At 38.1% G+C, this 18,161-nt stretch overlaps 1 protein-coding gene across 1 annotated transcript in view; it reads right to left on the bottom strand.

The window, feature by feature from the left end:
• Window positions 1-18,161, bottom strand: part of LAMA3 (laminin subunit alpha 3) — a 142,711-nt gene that overhangs the window by 58,239 nt on the left and 66,311 nt on the right. Inside the window, exons 30-38 of the mRNA XM_081950278.1 lie at window positions 16,536-16,651; window positions 16,164-16,375; window positions 14,994-15,198; window positions 10,406-10,550; window positions 8,617-8,757; window positions 7,559-7,723; window positions 7,050-7,151; window positions 6,201-6,284; window positions 4,267-4,497 (exon numbers count right to left, since the gene is read on the bottom strand). Of these exons, the coding sequence (XP_081806404.1) occupies window positions 4,267-4,497; window positions 6,201-6,284; window positions 7,050-7,151; window positions 7,559-7,723; window positions 8,617-8,757; window positions 10,406-10,550; window positions 14,994-15,198; window positions 16,164-16,375; window positions 16,536-16,651 (1,401 nt within the window). The remainder of the gene's footprint in view (window positions 1-4,266; window positions 4,498-6,200; window positions 6,285-7,049; window positions 7,152-7,558; window positions 7,724-8,616; window positions 8,758-10,405; window positions 10,551-14,993; window positions 15,199-16,163; window positions 16,376-16,535; window positions 16,652-18,161) is intronic.

The following is an 18,161-nucleotide window of genomic DNA, read 5'->3' as shown; positions in this document are numbered from 1 at the left end:
AAGCCTTCGGAGCGCTCAAAACGACCCTCCGAGCAAACTGGAAGTCACTTCTGTTTTGCTCGGAGGATCGTTTTGAGCTCTCCGAAGGCTTCAGGGACTGTCCGGAGGCTTCCCTGACGCCTCCGGAGGGCTTCCGGGGAGGCGGGGGAGGCTGTTTTCGCCCCCCCCCAGGCTCCTATAAAGCCTCTGGAGTCTGGGGAGGGCGAAAAATGGCTTTAAAAAAGGGGTGAACCTCGCGTGCCCTGACAAATGGCTCCGCTTGCCACCTGTGGCATGCGTGCCATAGGTTCCCCATCACTGTTCTAGACTATGTTTTTGAGCTTGTGGAGAAAAGATGTATGGAAATAATAATAATAATAAAGTAACATCAGTCTAAACTGTTGGACTGTGCAATGAACTATATTAAACACTGCAAAAATCCACGTTCTCTCTGTGCATAAATAAATGGAAGAAAGATCTCAGTGTCACATCCCATTGGACTTGTCTTTGACCTGTCTGATTATGGGATTTAACTCAAGTGCCAAAAGCCACAAACGTTGCAGACCAGGGTGAGGATTGCCCCACAGAAAGATAGGCCATTCATACACACAAACACATCTTAGTGTCTCATGCAAGAATGCCACACCCATTAATTAAAATGTCTCTGATAACTTATACAGTATAATCTAGTAATAGATAAATTGTAAAGCTATATGTCTTTCATGAATTGAAATGAAAACAATTCAGAAGAATTTCTTTGTCACCATCTCCATAGTTTTTGTGACACTAGATTATTCTCATCAAAAAAGACAAGTCACTACCTCTAATAGATAGCAGCTTCATGTATTCCTTTTGCAGCCTCTGCCTTGCCTATAATTCTACTCCACAAGTGTCTTAGCACATGTTTAGTAGCCAACTGGAACCATGTTGGATACTATACAAAGTGATAAAGCTATGTGGGAGACAATTTTAGAGGGAAAACTACAGGAAAAATAGTTGTTTAGAACCCCTCCTTTCAACGTCTCTGCTGCGAACCATCTCCACTGAAATAATTCACCAATTAGATGTTCCTATTGGAGTTTAATTAATCTGTTCACATTTAATATATATTTCCATCTTTACAAAGCCATTATGTAGGAAATCACATAGTGAATTAGTTGAGCAAGGGAATGTACTTTCAGATATACCTATTTACATGTTTGAATTTATGCAAAAACATATCTTAAAAACTATTAGTTTATGAGATAGCTTAAATATTAGTGGAACTTTTTGATTTAAAAAATAATTACTCCTTCTAGTATGATGAGACTTCCACTAGTAACTGGTTGGAATATACTGTATTAATCTTGGTGCATCAAATTAATGGTGCATTAATTTGCTTTTGGTATAATATTTAATTAATGGAATCTATGGGTATAAATATAATAGAGGAGTGGTAAATCTATGGTCAGCCAGATATTTCTTAACTGCAAATCCCAACAGCCTCAGCCAATATGCTCAATGATGCTAGAAGCTGCAATTCAGTAGCATTTGAAGATCCACAGATGTTCACTGGTATTTATCAATCAATGCAAAGTTCAATGGAGAGCGAATGTGATTCCTTTAATAGTTGCAATTAGGGGTAGATCTCACATTTATCTAAAAGCCATTTTCATCTTGGCAAGATTGACTGGATTCACATATCTCATTAAAACATAATCCACCACTGGATTATGTTAGGTGTTCCATTATACTATGACAAAAATCAAACTAATCACGTTCTGACTGAACCCAATGACCATTTAACACTGAACAAAGTTATATGCAACAATCCAAATTTCCAATTAGTAAATATCTAATGAACTGCCTTACAAGACATAACATTATAAATCTGCAAATTAGTAATTCTCTGTGCATGAGTATACTAGGCAATTATGCTGGCAAAGCCAGTAGAACGGACATTTAAGGTGGAGATCATTGCAAAGATATTTAGCTAAATTATAATTAGTAATTATCAATAAAGGCACAGGAAACCGTTAGGGACAATTAAGTAGGAATTAATCATTTTAAACTGAGTGATCAAGTATTTGGTGAGAAATGGTCAAAAAACTGCTTTAAAACCGTTTTAAAACAGCAGCTTTAATAAAAACAATATTTTTCATCTGTGTATAAAAGGAAAATAAATGCTCCTCATATAAAATGTCCATATTGGGAGATTTTTTTTTTAAAAAAAAAACTTATTTCTTAGGTTTTGAACTTGTTATGTGTAGAACAGCACAACACCCAATTGAATTTTAACATGTTTGCGGTCCCCATTTCAACCCCACAGGGGCAGGGGCGGGGGAGAATGGCTTTAATCAGTTTTGTTTTTCATTTGGGAATAAGGATTACAATCTTCAATATAAAAGGAAGCAAACTAACCATTTACTGACCTCCTCCACTGGTAGACTCCAGTGTAGATTATAGCTATCAAGAAACAAATCAGTTTGGCCCCAAGGTTTTCATATCAGGATATTTTTAAAAAATCCAAAATGAAAGAACAGGTGGGGCGAGAGTAGAGAAAGAGAAGGCTAGTTACCTGTCTTGGTTTAAAATCCCAGTGACCTTGTTGCTGTTGCCCTTGGCCCAAGAGCTGTGGAAACGCTATCCTCTGTTGTGAAACATGTCCCAGACAGAGCCTCAGGCCTGTGCAGAAGACCAGCCACCCAGTGCTGCATAGCTTCCATCCTGCAGCCCTCATTTTGCTGAGCTTTAAGCTGAGCTGCTCCCTCACCCAGCCCTTGTTATTATACAGCACTTTCCCTTATGCTACTTCGTATTGTTCTCCTCTTGGCTCTATCCGTATGCCCGGATCTGCTCCTCCTTTAAACTTTGTACGTGAGTCAGGTTGTGCAATACAGAGCAATGCCTGATGTTAATGATCACATTGCAATTTCTGAAAATGAGCGTATCACCGAATTAAGGTGTGGCAGGCATCACCTTTTCCCTCCCGAGCATAGCGAGACAGTTCTAGACGATGAAGCAGCCCTGTAAATCACAGGCTGAGTAATTCTGAGGAAATATGTTGAGAGGGTGTGTTCCTTCCTGGAGTTTGTCTAAGTCTACCTTTTGGCTATGTATTTTCACTAGGCTAGAGAAAACAAAGACACAAACCTGACAAGGTATACTTAAGGAATAGGAAAAGCAATGGGGAGAGTTTAAATGCACTCTTGATCAACTGAACATTTTATACCACAGACCATAAAATCATTTTTTTTAAAAATTAAACTGAAAATGTCTTCAAAATGACTTTTAACAAGCCCAGATTGTAACTTGAGGAGAAAACTGAGACTGGTACAGGCTAATCTTTAAAATATTTGCTTTGCAAAAGGTTACAATGCTGCCAAATCAGTAATGAAATAGTATCAAATAAGCAGGGTAATGGTAGATTGACATAATAGCACCATAGAAGAAAGGAATTTAAGTGGTGCAACTTTTTTCACTCTAACCTGGCAAACTGCATCTTAAATGTTAATTGCCTATAAAAATAAGAAAAGTCTTGTGCATTTGACATCCTTTAAAACTCGCAGAGATTTATAAACTATGATTAAGCAAATTTTAGTTTAGAGACATACATTAACTGGGTTACATTATGATGGCTTTACATTTTATTTTATTTTCATTTATCTATTATTTTATGTTTACTTACCTTGCTTTTTTTAATCACAATGTCTATGAATAAATGTACCATAATTTTTGGACTATAAGACGCACCGGTGTATAAGACACACCAAGATTTCAAAGAGGTAAATAAGAAAAAAAAGTTTTTGTCCTCCCCAGCCCCCCGGAGCATTCTGCAGGCTTCAGCAGGGCTGAGGGAAGGCAAAAACACCTCTGTTTATGAAAAAAAACAGGGCATTTTTGTATTTTCCCAGCTCTACTGCAGCCTGCAGAGTACTTCTGGGGGCCGGAGGAAGGCAAAAATGCCTCCTTTTTTTTTTTTTTGGCAAAAAATGGGATGCAAGGACGGGGATTTGGGAGGCCAAAAATGGCTGTATTCTGTGTCAAAGACGCACCAACATTTCCACGCTTTTTTAGGGGGGAGGTGCATCTTATACTCTGAAAAATACGGTATTTTCTATAACCAGTTTATGTGAATAGATTACAATTTTTCACTGAACTGCCAAGATGGTTCAAAGTAAGTCTCTGCTGCACTTTAAGTCAAAGCATTGTGAATAATATTTTCCTGTTGCTAGAGCCAAATTAGTATTGTTATCCTGACTGATGTCTCATGGATGATGCAGAACAAAAAGAAAAGAAAATTCCTACCTGACATGAATCACCCATATATTCAGGAGGGCAGGAACACACCTCTACGGCATAAGCGATGTTACCATTTCCTGTATTGGTGGCTTCTTCCAGACCAACATCGCCCAAGGTTAACCGCTGAGTTTCTGAGAAGTAAAGACCTCTGATTTGTAATTCATCTAGTCTAGACAGGACCATCATCAGTTCGTCTCGAGATACTAAGTTATTGCTGCTGGCGTGCCTGAAGTTCTCCTGCACATTCAAGACACAAATGAAATTTGGGTCTGGAATACATTGCAATAATCTTCTATAGCACAGATAAAAGGGACATCCGTTTTCAAAGAAAGACAGCATGAAAATCAGATACTGGGAATCTAGTGGAAAAGGTGCTAGAAAAATAACTGTATCAATGGAGAACTAAAATCAGGCAAGAGATAATTAAAATAATGATATGGAAGGTAGAATCAACAAATAATAACAGAGCATTAGGAGCAAAATATACACAGTATATATATTTTGGAAATGTTCTTCAAGCAGTTGTCAAGCAGCAACAGCTCTGTGTTTATGCAAACCAATTGGAGAATATATATACACACACACACACACACACACACACTGTATACACACACACACACACACACACACACATTTTAATTTTATTAAGCTCCTGTCCGAGAAGATAATGTCCATTAAAATAAAAGTTTTTCACCCGTTATGAGGTAACTCTCCCATATCAATCAGAGAGAGTTGTGTATATGAAGGGAAGAATAGTTTAAAAATAAAACTGAATAATCTTCCATTTCCAACATATTAAAACATTAGACAGCATGATGCTATGCATATACCAGTGTTGTCCACAGGTTCCATTCTTATTCATTTTGATTAGCAAACAGCATTAAATGCTATTCACTCCCACTTTTACCAAAATAAAAGGCATTTGTTAGACTGCTTTAGAACAAGATTCAATTCCTATGTTCAGTTATAATGCTTAACTCAGCCTCATACATCAAAATGTCAGTTTGGAATGGCCTCAATCTTCAAGTACATCTGTAATTGAACGTAGAGTAGGATGCCAAATATCTTTATTTTTCAAGTCTAAACATGAATCAACAAAGAAATGAGTTTGACTATTCAGGCAACCAGTGGAAGTATTTGCTTAACAGCAATGCAACACATTATTGTACCATATTACAGAATTACTGGATGCCAGAATAATCTGATGCTGCTCTTCTGGGTTTTGAAGGAAGAAATATATCCACATAAGTAACCAAATAAGTTATCATTACAATCTGGCTTCCAGAAATATTCCCCAGAAGTCTTCTGACATGAGAAGACATATGGTAGCACAACAGGCAATTTTTCATAAATAGGAGATTTAGCACTAGATAAATACGGTGTCTCTAAAACCTTTGATTATTATAACATAGAAGCAAAGCAAGTGGGAGGAAAAGGACTCAAGCAAGTATGCAGCACAGCTGGTAATCCTCCACGAGAGTCCCAAATTCCTATTGCACCCAAGGATGCTGTCCCTCTTTCCAAATGCTGATTAAATATGCTGTTCTCCCTTGCTGCTTTCAAAGTATAAACTTGCTACCTTCTTCTATAGCACATGAAGACTAGGGATCCACCCTGTAGTTTTATTTCCCATTGAGAAAATATTCTCAATTATTTACTGAATAATAGGCCATTCTCAATTAGAACATTAATTACAATAGAAATTCTTCTCACATATAGAGAGATTAATTATGTACCATGTGCAGAAATATTTACTGCACAAATAATACATGCTTATAAGCTTTTTTTTCCCCTCCAATAGACAATGGAATACTCAGAACTGCAGTCTTGGAAATTATTCTTAGAGCAGGAACACTTATGTTTGCATTTTCTGATCTGGATCAAAATAGGCAAAGATTTGATAACATAACTTATCAAAAGTGAGTTAACATTATTCTTACCTCAACTAATCGGACTGATCCATAATACAGTTTGTCTGGCAAAGGATTATTAGGATCTATATAGGATATTTTCATCTCCCGTCCCTGTGGAAAAATAGTTGAAATCCACTGTAAGTACCTATGTGCCAAATTAGCATGCTTCATGAGAAACAGAGAGGGAAACAGAAGAGACAACATAGATTGAATCAGTTACAGCACTGATGGGTGCACTGATGGGAGACTTGAAAGACCAGGCTAAGGACAGATTGTCATGGTCATACATAATCAATCAATCCATCAATCAATGCATTTAAATAACCTGGATAATGTCTTAACAGCACTTGGGGAACAACACTAGGCTTATATATCCCTCACAGAAACTCCATGTCCAGTGTCTCTTACAGCCCAGCTAAAAACGCTATGGAAGGCAGTGCCAATATAAGGGATTATGAACAGCATAAAATAGTCTGTAGGAGTCCATCAGACACTAGCCTTGACCACAGGGCTATCATAAGCAAACTCAATAATGAGGCATCAAAGAGTGTTAATATGCCAAGACCTGTGGTCAAAGAAACCAGAAAAAGGAGGACAAAGAACACAGTTAGACTGCCACTATAGTGGGTTGTTGAGATAACCATATATCATAAGACATGTACTCTTAAAAAAAGGCATTTTCCTGATAGTTCGTAGAACTTAAGGAACAAGAGTTATCAAAATGGCATATTCAAATAAAGACTTCTCAGACTTTCATATCTTCACATTGAGGTTGTGCAGTAAGCACCATGTAAGTCCAGAAAATGAGTGGTAAAGGGTAAACACTTTTTAAAGCTAAGATGATGCATACATATTTATATACATTATTTGACTTACAATTAGTTGTACATCTGGTCTTTTTTCCAGGAGAGCCATGCCTTCACTAGGTAAACCAAAGGATTTTAACTGATAGGTTAAATATCCTCCATATGAAGAAAGCTAAATAGCAAATTACAGGAAATACAGAAATTGGTTTTTATACTTTAAGATAATATTTATTCTTCACAATATCTTCAACCGCATTTCCCATATTGGTACAGAGAGATCAAGAAAAAAAACCTTTGTGATTAAAAATCTGTTTATTGATGTACCAGACTATCACTTGCTAGAAACTTATTTTGCCTGAATTCACTTTGTTTCAAGTGATACTATAATTTGTTTGGTTTTGGCTTAGCATATTGTGTAAATCCAGCTGTTATAATTCATAAATGATGCTTTACAGTCTTCCACATTGGAGCCCAGTCTGCATTTGGCTTTTATAAATAAAATAAAAAAGATAAGAGAAAATAGTATTTGGAGCTGATAATGGGGCAATTTTGACAGATATTACAGAAAAGATCATATACCTTATTCCCCAAGTAAGATGATGGTGCAACCCAATGTAAATTGTACAGAAGGGGAGGTAATTCTTGGACATCAGCAACAACACTGTTGCTAATAGGATTGAAAGCTGTAGGAATACTCATGGAATTACCCACTGCTTCCAGATGCCAGTTTCTCATGTCGGTGAGCTAATAGTAAAACAGAGGAGAGACACAAAAAGTTTTTGCTTTTAAACTAAGGTTTTCCCACAACACAAAACTTAATTTGCAAGATGGAGGTTTTCTGATTCCTACCACAAACAAAAGTTTTTCTTGCCATTATAAAATACTGGCTGTGTGAAATTTACCTATAGAGACCTGCTTCCAACATCACAGAAGGGAAATTGTCCACTCATCAAGACACAAGTTGTATCATAATGCAGTGGCACAGAGCATACTAATCAATCACATGGATGCATTTCACTAACTCCTTCTGCAAGTTACCCAGCAACATCGAGTAAATGATGGAAAGTCAACTGCCCTGATTTACAAGTGAGGTGCTTTTCTGAAGAAGCAGGAAATTTTCCCAAGAGACGTTGGTCTCTGAGAAAAGACATACAATTTGGGCATTGCAACTGTGACAGACATTAACACTTCTGCTCATGGCAAACAAACAAAAACCTGCTGAAAGCTAAAGGGAAAAAAACCCAATAGCTTTAAACTCAGCAGGATGGAAATGACTTTAAAAGGAACAGCAATGACATAAAGACACAGGAAAGGAGAAAATGCATCTTAAAATTCTCAGAAGAAAGAGAGAAAACAGAAAAGTAGTAATGACTGTCATGCCTTTTTTTAAAGGTTAAAAGTAATACTCTTGTAAATTCGTTTCTTAGAATGAACAGCTTTAGCATCTGGAAAGCCACTACTGATTTGTGTGCAGCCAGTTCAGTCCCCTGACTACCCTACAATCAGAAGTCTGGTGCTCATTTCAGCCTCAATCAATCATTGCTTTTAACATACAAAGCAAAACTCCAGTCACAGATATTTGGGCTAGCTCATCTATCTGATCGCCAAAGGGGAAAAATATATGTAGCATTGCATACCTTGACTCTACGTCTATTTGTACTGTGGCAAATATTGGTGGCTCCATAGCAGAAGCAGGTAGTACAACCTTTGGGATTAGCAGGGTCCAGATAAAACGATCCTAAACGGCACATGTCACATTGCGCCCCTTCAACATTGTCCTGTAAGTCAATTGGAATAAACCATTAAATGTTTCCACTTCAAAGTTTGCAGTAATAGAGGGGGGAAATAGCTGTAAATGTTCAAAAGCAGTTTCTCCATGGTCTTCAATACTCCATAGCACAGATGATACTAAAATTATCTCTTTGGCAAGGAAATTTTTAAAGCCTCTTCACTACATAACAGCCATTGCCACAGCCATTATGCAACTGTCAGTTTAAATAAGGGGCCTTCCACACAAACATCTTTGAAGTCTTGCTGACACAAATTTTATTGCTGCGGGACTTAAATGATTCACACTGAATGCAGCCAATATTTTTGGTTGAACCATAAGAAACCAAAAATCTATTTCTGATCGGCATGAATGCTTCTATTTTTTTCTGTTTCCATATTATCCTACATATTGTCCTATTATTTTAAAATGCACATTTTCAGGTAAATAAGCCCTTCTACCAGTAATATATTTCTCAAGAGACATATTTATACACACTGTGAAATGCTTTTTGAACTAAGAATTTTGGAAAATTATGAAAGTGGGTAATTACATTCTCCTCCTATCTTTAGTTCAGAAAGGACAGAACATTCAGTTAATGAGAAAATTTAAAAAGGCAAAAGCCTTCCTGCATTGCTAGTAAAAATGTAGACTGTAAAGACTGTTGTGAAGAAGCCTGGCCACCTCACATGTTCAAAAAACGCAGCACAGCACATTAACAATACCACAGCATTTGTGTCAATGCACACTTCAGTCTTTTGCTTTGCTTATGATCATATTGCAACAGTTACAGGAATCTGAATGGAAAATAAATTGCCTCGTACTGGTGTTATATGCAGATGAAGAATTTGATCAGCAGAGGAAGAAAATTAATGCTGCATCCATCAAGAGCCTTTTTGATTTAAAACAAGTAGACAGGGTATGCCGATAGGGAGAATAAACATGGTGCTGACTGATACCCAATCACTAATCCTATTACTAACTACAAATTAAGCACTATTCACTGTAACTCTTGGGAAGTTTTTCTGGAAATACTATGATATTTTGACAATACTTAGAGCATCAAGTGAACAATTCATATATTTCAAAAGTGTTATTAAAATGTGGGATCACAACTAAATAATACTGATTGGCTGCTTCCCACAAACTTAATTCCACACTCAATGAGTATTGAATCTACCCATGAAATAGGTATCTAGAGTGAATGTTGCAATGTATTTATTTTGTTTTTGATTTCCTTCTCAATTTAAGGATTTTGCTCAGAGTTATTCCTTGAATTCCAAGGTGAATGCACTGCTGAAAAAGCAGAAGTATATAACCTGGTCAATAACTCTAGGGGATTTCCTAGCAATATTTTGTTTACAATAACAGATAATTTATAAATAAACCCATTCAACCTTTTCTTAATAGTTCTTCCATATTCCTATTAAACGCAGTTGAGGAATTGAGATGCAATCTGTGCTCAAAATAAACCATTTTCTCATGTGTGTCATCACCTAATTAAAGATCTATACAATCTAATGTACTAAAACTTCCAGAGACACATGTCTAGGTAGATTATTTTTTTAAGTAATTATGAGAATGAGAATTATTTACAGTTGAATAAGGAAGTACACATAACATAATCACACACACTTTGAAATGTCAAAGCATCTGACCTTACAGAGGCAAACTCCTGTTTGTGGATTGCAGATGTCTAGTTCTGTTCCTCCTCTGTTACATTTACAAGGTTTACAGTTGGGAAAACCATAAGATCCAGGAGCACAACGATCACACTGACGCCCTGCTATTCCTGAGCGACATCTTGAACAACAAAACAAAGAACAGAATAGAATTCTTTATTGGCTAAGTGTGATTGGACACACAAGGAATTGGTCTTTGGTGTATATGCTTTCAGTGTACATAAGGAGAATAAAATACAATCATCAAGAATAAAAAGATACAACACTTAGTGATAGTCAAGGTTACTAATAAGCTATCAAATCATACTAGTAAACAAATGAAACAATATAAATTGAAAGATGCAAGCAACATGGTTATAGTCATAAGTGGGAAGAGATAGATGCTAGGAAGGAAGAGAAGAAGAATACTAAAACAGTCTTTATTTCACTGTTTGACTGTAAATTATTTGACATTGTTGTGAGAATTAGTTGTTAAGCACAGTGGTGGCATTCGGGGGAAAACTGTCCTTGTGTCAGGTTGTTCTGCTGTGCAGTTCCCTATAGCGTCATTTTGAGGGTAGAAGTTGAAACAATTTACGTCCAGGGCGTGAGGTGTCTGTAGATATTTTCACAGCCTTCTTTTTGACTCGTGCAGTATGTTTGTCCTCAGTGGAAGGCAGATTGGTAGCAAATGTTTTTTCTGCAGATCTAATTATCTGTTAAATTCTGTGTCTGTCTTGTTTTGTTGCAGAGCCAAACCTCAGTTCTAAAAAGGGTGGATTTTTTTCCCCAGGAGATCAGATTGGTATACAAAACTGATTTTATGTGATATAGTAGATTCTAGCAGGGCTAGAATTAAGGCTATTAAAAAAAACCCTACCCTAGATGCTGAGTGGATCTTCATTCCTTAAAAACATTACTATGTTGAACATGACATTTTGCATTTCTTTTCCAGTAGCTAGCAAATTTCCTTTTACTTTTTAGGCCAAAGATCAAAAACAGATATGATGCTAGAGATCTCTGATTTATCATTTTTGTTTTTGCATCAAAAGACTTAAATAGAAACATTCTAAATCCTTTGAAAGTGAGAAGCATAAAGGCATACTGGATGGTAAATTTCGATGCAACAAAAATAAAATATTATAACTTAGGAACATAAAGATTGCAGGCCTGAATTAACACTGAATTAGATGTTACATAATTAGGTGGGCTGGAAAATGACATTGGAATAGATAAGTACACCATCTCCTTCAGCAAGGCATTTGATAAAGTAGACCATAACCTACTACTAGATAAAGTAGAAAAATGTGGGTTAGACAGCATCACCACCAGATGGATTCGTAACTGGCTGACCAACCGCACTCATCATGCAGTCCTCAATGGAACTGCATCTACATGGAGGGAAGTATGCAGTGGAGTACCCCAAAGCTCTGTTTTAGGCCCAGTACTCTTCAACTTCTTCATCAATGATTTGGATGAGGGGATAAATGGGAAACTCATCAAATTTGCAGATGACACCAAGATGGCAGGAATAGTGAATACTCCAGAAGATAGGCTTAGGATACAGAAGGATCTTGACAAACCTGAACATTGGGCACTATCTAATAAAATGAAATTTAATGGTGAAAAAAGTAAGGTTCTACATTTAGGCAAGAAAAACAAAATGCACAGGTACAGTATAGGTGGTACCTTGCTCAATAATAGTAACTGTAAGAGGGATCTTGGAATCCTAGTGGACAACCATTTAAATATGAGCCAGCAGTGTGCAGCAGCTGCAAAAAAGCCAACACAGTCCTAGGCTGCATCAACAGAGGGATAGAATCAAGATCAGGTGAAGTGTTAATACCACTTTATAAGGCCTTGGTAAAGCCACACTTGCAATACTGCATTCAGTTTTGGTCACCATGATGTAGAAAATATGTGGAGACTCTAGAAAGAGTGCAGAGAAGAGCAACAAAGATGATTAGGGGACTGGAGACTAAAACATATGAAGAACGGTTGCAGGATATGTCTAATTTAATGAAAAGAAGGACTAGGGGAGACATGATAACAGTATACCAATATCTCAGGGGTTGCCACAAAGAAGAGGGTCAAACTATTCTCCAAAGCACCTGAGGGCAGAACAAGAAGCAATGGGTGGGAACTAATCAAGGAGAAAAGCAACTTAGAACTGAGGAGAAATTTCCTGACAGTTAGAACAATTAATCAGTGGAACAGCTTGCCTCCAGAAGTTGTGAATGCCCCAACACTGGAAGTCTTTAAGAAGATGTTGGATAGCCATCTGTCTGAAACGGTATAGGGTTTCCTGCCTAGGCAGGGGGTTGGACGAGAAGACCTCCAAGGTCCCTTCCAACCCTGCTATTGTGTTGTATCCTTTCCAAATACATTGTCTCAGAGAAAATCAATTGTCAGCTTAGCCATAAAATGATCAAAATGATCAAGAATATTGATGGGCTAAAAAAAAATACTAGAAGGGCTCTGGAAACCAAGGATAGTTTAAGATAAACCCCACAGCGGTAACCCTCACAACAGAATGTTCACGTATTACTCATTACGTTTATAATACTGCCCCCTCCATCTCATACATAGGCCCTAGCCAATTAAATATCTAACACTCTGCTATATCCAATGAAATGTCTTGCCACTGTATGGAATTACATTTATGTCCTAATTTGCATAACTACATGGAAGAAATGCCTTTTTCTAGCTCAGCTTGCTTCCTACAGTACTGAAATAAGCAAATTGTTGTTCAATAAACAAATTGTTCAGTTTAAAACAGAATCTTGTCAGAGTAAGTTTTTCTATAATTATAAATAATTACTAATTAGTACACAATACTAATTCGGTTATCTGAAATAATTGGGTCATCATGGAGCATCCTATTATAAAAAGGTCACTGCATATGGAACACTGTTAGCTTTAGGATAAGAGCCATCCAATTCTTTTTATACAGGATTATAGCAATATGTTAAAGCACATATATTTTGTCAGTAAGTAGAAGAATACAGGTAATGCAGTGTTTCTCAATCTTGGCTAGTTTAAGATATCTGGACATCAACTCCCAGAATCCTCTAGCCAGCATGGTGAGGGATTCCAGGTGTTGAAAGTCCAGACATATTAAGGTTGAGAAACATTGAGCTAGGGTGAATGTATGTATAGACAGATACATACCTAGCTGCAGTGACTTGCAGTCAGGTGAGGCAAGTGAGGCACAGCTTCACCGCTCTCATTATGAAAAGAAAAAAAAATGTAAAAGGAAAAAGCTGAGCTAGTTGCTGCTTCACCGTGAATGATTCTGCTTAACTGTTAAAAAAACCTCTAAAAAAGCGCCCTCTACTATGAGGCAGGAGAACTGCATGCCTCCCCTAGTCTGACTTTAGGCGTTTTATGATCACTCGAGCAGAGTTAAGCAAGGGTTAAAAGCCTAAAAATTCCTGACGTAGGTGAGGCACGCAGTTCTCCTGCCTCATAGTAGAGGGTGCTTTTTTAAAGGCTTTTTTTAACAGTTAAGCAGAGTCATCCACGGAAGCCAGGCAAAGAGCCATGCTGTAGCACACACACTTTCCCCCAGCCTCTTTCTTTTGGAAGGCTCGGATCGGCTCCCCTCCGGCTTCTCTGCCTCTCCTCTCACCCCAGCCTGACAGCAGGAGGTGAGTGGGTAGCCTTTCTTGCGTTCCAGGCATTTCCCACCCAGACAGCAGGCTGCATTTGCAATGGTGGAGGTGTTTGGGGAAGGCAGCAGGGGAATGGGGGGGATGGCAGAGGAGCTGCTTTCAAGCCACTGGAAAAGATATCCAATCCAACTTTTGTGTGTGTGTGTGTTTGTTTGAGAGTGAGTGAGTGAGAGAGGGAAGGAGGTAGGAGAGATAGTCCAATCCAACTTCTGTGTGTGTGTGTGTGTGTGTGTGTGTGTGTTTGAGAGAGGGGAAGGAAGGGAGAGAGGGAGGAAGGAGGGGAAGGGAGAAGAAAAAGAAAATGAAAAAAGGAAACTTATTTCGCAAAGGAGAAAAACAAATGCTGTCGTTTTTTAATCGGAACTGAGCATGCCTGGCTGTGGAATTCTGGGAGTTGAAGTCCACAAGTCTAAAAACATTTGAAACCCACCACTGTGTCAGTGCCTCACCAGCCATAAACCTCACGGCACGTCACTGCCTAGCTGCATAGATGAAAGATAGAATCAGCTATTAATCATGTCCCTAACAAAACAGCCTGTAAACATTGCTTGCTGTTCCAATGTTATCTTTTTCATTGTATGGCAGAACAATAACCAATATGACACTATCTCTGGGAAGTAAAATATGTCTGCCGCTGAACAATGGAGTAAATCTGGCTCAGTAGCTTTACTATTGACTGCTTGGCCAGGCAAATAGCTGTAATCCTTAAAAGTAGCAGTGCTTGCGTTTCATGCAGAACATCTCAACAATTAACTTTCTGGTAAACCACTTTTTAAAAATCCCCTGAAGGATGTGGGACTGAGAATAAGGGATTGACTCAGAGTAATTAGTGACTTCTGCAGTCTAAAATTTGTGTAAAACAAAACAAAACAAACAAACAAAATCATTCCGTCATAGAAATACTTACATACCTGCACTGTCCATCAATTTTATTACATTCAGAATTCATAGCACTGATAACTCCTTTGCTTGAGCAATTGCACTTTTCACAGCCAGTAAGTGGATGGTATCCAAAGTGCAACCTCACACACACTTCACATCTAGGCTTAACAGTTTGTGGGGGACAAATACATTTCCCAGTGATATCATCACAAAGACGCCTTCCACAGTTGCAAGCTGGGAACAAGAATACAAATTATTTCATATTCAAAGAATATTTGAATTACATACATTGCTCTTGTTGGAGGAAAAATCCACTAGAACCTATTTCGTCTTGTCCCAAAATTATTTGAAAAACTTGATCCGAGCATACGTATGATCAACCAATAGTAGTCCTTACATGGCTCCCCCTACAATGTTATGTAAATAACTGCAAAACTGAGAAAGAAATAATACATTAGAGATGAATATCAAATACTTGATAGTATCTGGATGATCACATCTCAGTTTAAGAAGCTGAGATATGAAGGAATGTTTTCCAGACATCCAGACATCCTTCTTGACCATTCTTTATATCCAAACAAAGCAGGAAGTTTTCAAGGAATAACTCTGAGCAAAATCCTTAAATTGAGAAGGAAATCAAAAACAAAATAAAATATTTGGTTCTTGGGCAATGTTAGGAATGTAAGCTAACAGTTGAGTCGGCAATATATAAACCAGGATGGTAGTACTGTAGCTTTAAGTACTGCTGTAATGTGATTGGTTGCTGTTACATCAAGCAGCCATAAGAGGGAGCCAGAATGACTGTTAGCTCTCTGTTTGTTAGATGCTGATCGGTGTAGATGTATCGTGAGTTACTGTGAGTTTTGCTACTGTTAGCGACTTTGTGTGCTAAACTGATTATTTGATACTGGACTGTGTTCGAAGGATCATTCCTTAACTGAGAACATTGATAACTGACTGACTGAACAGTGTATGACTTGGACTGTAAATTGAACTTTGAATACCTCTATATTTCCACATAGTAAACTACTATATTTTATACTATTCGGTGTCCCTGTATGCTGGTTTGTGCGTGTTCTTCCATACCACTCTCATACTTACGCTTCTCTGCACACTCGCTCTCCCAACGGGGAGCTTACTTACTTAGCAGGCAACATTCCAAAAGTGGGTAACCTCTCCCATGTGGAATGGCTACTTACGTTTGCAGAATGGAAATCCATAGTAACCTGTCTGACACCTGGTACACTGGCGACCAATGACGTGTGGTCTGCAGTTACACTGTCCCCCATCAGGGTTGCAAGTAACGCTGGTGGCACCCTTTCTGTGACAATTGCATGGCAGTGCCCCATCATTAAAAGCAGCCACAAGTGATCGAGCTGAATTTTGACAAAATTCTGAGGAATTGCCAGGACTGTTAAACAGAAGGATAGAAGAAGAGCACATCTGAGTTCCACTGTTAAAAAGGCTATGCCCACTTTCATTTATATATCTATAATATGTGTTTATTTAGCATGCTTTTAGCATAATCCATAATCCATTTTTTCTTTTTATATATATATTCCGTGACTTACACCATGTGAAAACTGTTTCCACCACACTGGCTGATGAAATCTGTTGAACGAATCACACTGTCTTTATGAAGAAGTGTGTAGCTGTAGCTATGTGCTGGAACAACCAGGATATGCTCCTTTAAAATGATAAAATTAAATTGCATGTTTTAGAAAGTTAAAGTATTGATGCATAGTTTCCAGACAGTTTCCATCCATTTTAAGGTTGTGCACACATGTGTGAAAAGTACTTCCATTGCACCTATGTCTAAAAAGATAAAAACACTTAAAATACTTATTTAATATTTATTTATTTAAAACAATTCTAAATATTTACATCATTATATTAAATAGTTGTATAATTATGAAGGAAGGAATGTCCATTCCTAAATGGGGCTTGCCTTAGTCTTATTAGTCTCTCCTCTTATTCTTACAGCTTCCTAGGTCCCTCCAGTATTAGGAAGCCTCTATCCCAAAGCAAATCTTGAAAGAGGAATGAAATTGCTTCCCTCTCTTCTGTGAATAGTAAATAATTTCTGCACACAGAAAATTGTGTTCCAATCAATAAAGCACACTTTTCAGATGGTCGCTTTAGAAACCAAGAATGCAGTGAGTATATTTTACCAGGGTGGTATTTTGGGATGGTACAAAGACAATTAATGATTTCAGGATTTTTGTGAAAGAAATGATAAAAATCAATGTCAAAGAGAAGGTGAAGAACAGCACAAACGAGAAACATCTGCCCAGAAGTAGTGTCATTCTGAGCAGGATCTCTGAAAGAGTATATAGCAGTGATGGCAAACCTTCTTGACTTCAGGTGCCAACAGCACGCACGTGCACTATTGCACGCGGTTGCATGCCCACCCCCATAATTTAATGCCTCCCCGTGCCATGCCCCCTGCACATGCACACGTTTTTCATCCTCCCCAGGCTCCAGAGGCTTTCTAGGAGTCTGGGGAGGATGAAAAATGCCACAACATGCAAACCGGAAATTTTGGAATGGACTTCTAGGTTGCCCATTGGGCTTTTTTTCTCCCTCCGGAGGCTTCAGCAGGCTTCCCTGAAGCCTCCAGAGAGCGAAAAACGGTCCAAAATCAATGTCAAAAATCAGCTGGCCAGCACACACATGCACACTGGAGCTGACAGGGCAATGCCTCATGTGCCCTCAAAAATGGCTACACGTGCCACCTGTGACATGTGTGCCATAGGTTTGCTATCATGGGTATATAGAATTTCAACAGGTAATGTGAAAAGAAGACCTCTCTGATGTATAAAGGTAAATATAAAGGTTTCTCCTGTCCAGTTATGTCCGATTCTAGGGGGAAGTGCTCATCTCCGTTTCTTAGCCAAAGGAGTCAGCATTGTCCAAAGACATTTCCATTGTTAGGTGGCCAGTATGGCTATACACCAAAGGTGCACAGAATGGTGGTTTCCATCCCACTGAAGTGGTACCAAATTATCTACTTGCATTTGCATGCTTTCAAACTGCTAGGTGGGCAGGAACTGGGGTAAGCAACAGGAGCTCATCCCATTGCGCAGGACTTGGGTCTCAAACCCAGGCTGTTAACTGACAAGCTCAGCGCCTTTAACCACAGTTAAGGTCACCACAGTCCCCTCCAATATATATCTAAGTCCAAATACATAATACCG

Source organism: Natrix helvetica (genome assembly GCF_964273705.1).
Source record: "Natrix helvetica genome assembly, chromosome: 4".
NCBI lineage: Eukaryota > Metazoa > Chordata > Lepidosauria > Squamata > Natricidae > Natrix > Natrix helvetica.
Note: the sequence above shows the minus strand (reverse complement) of the source record. Positions and strands in the feature narration are given on the sequence as shown.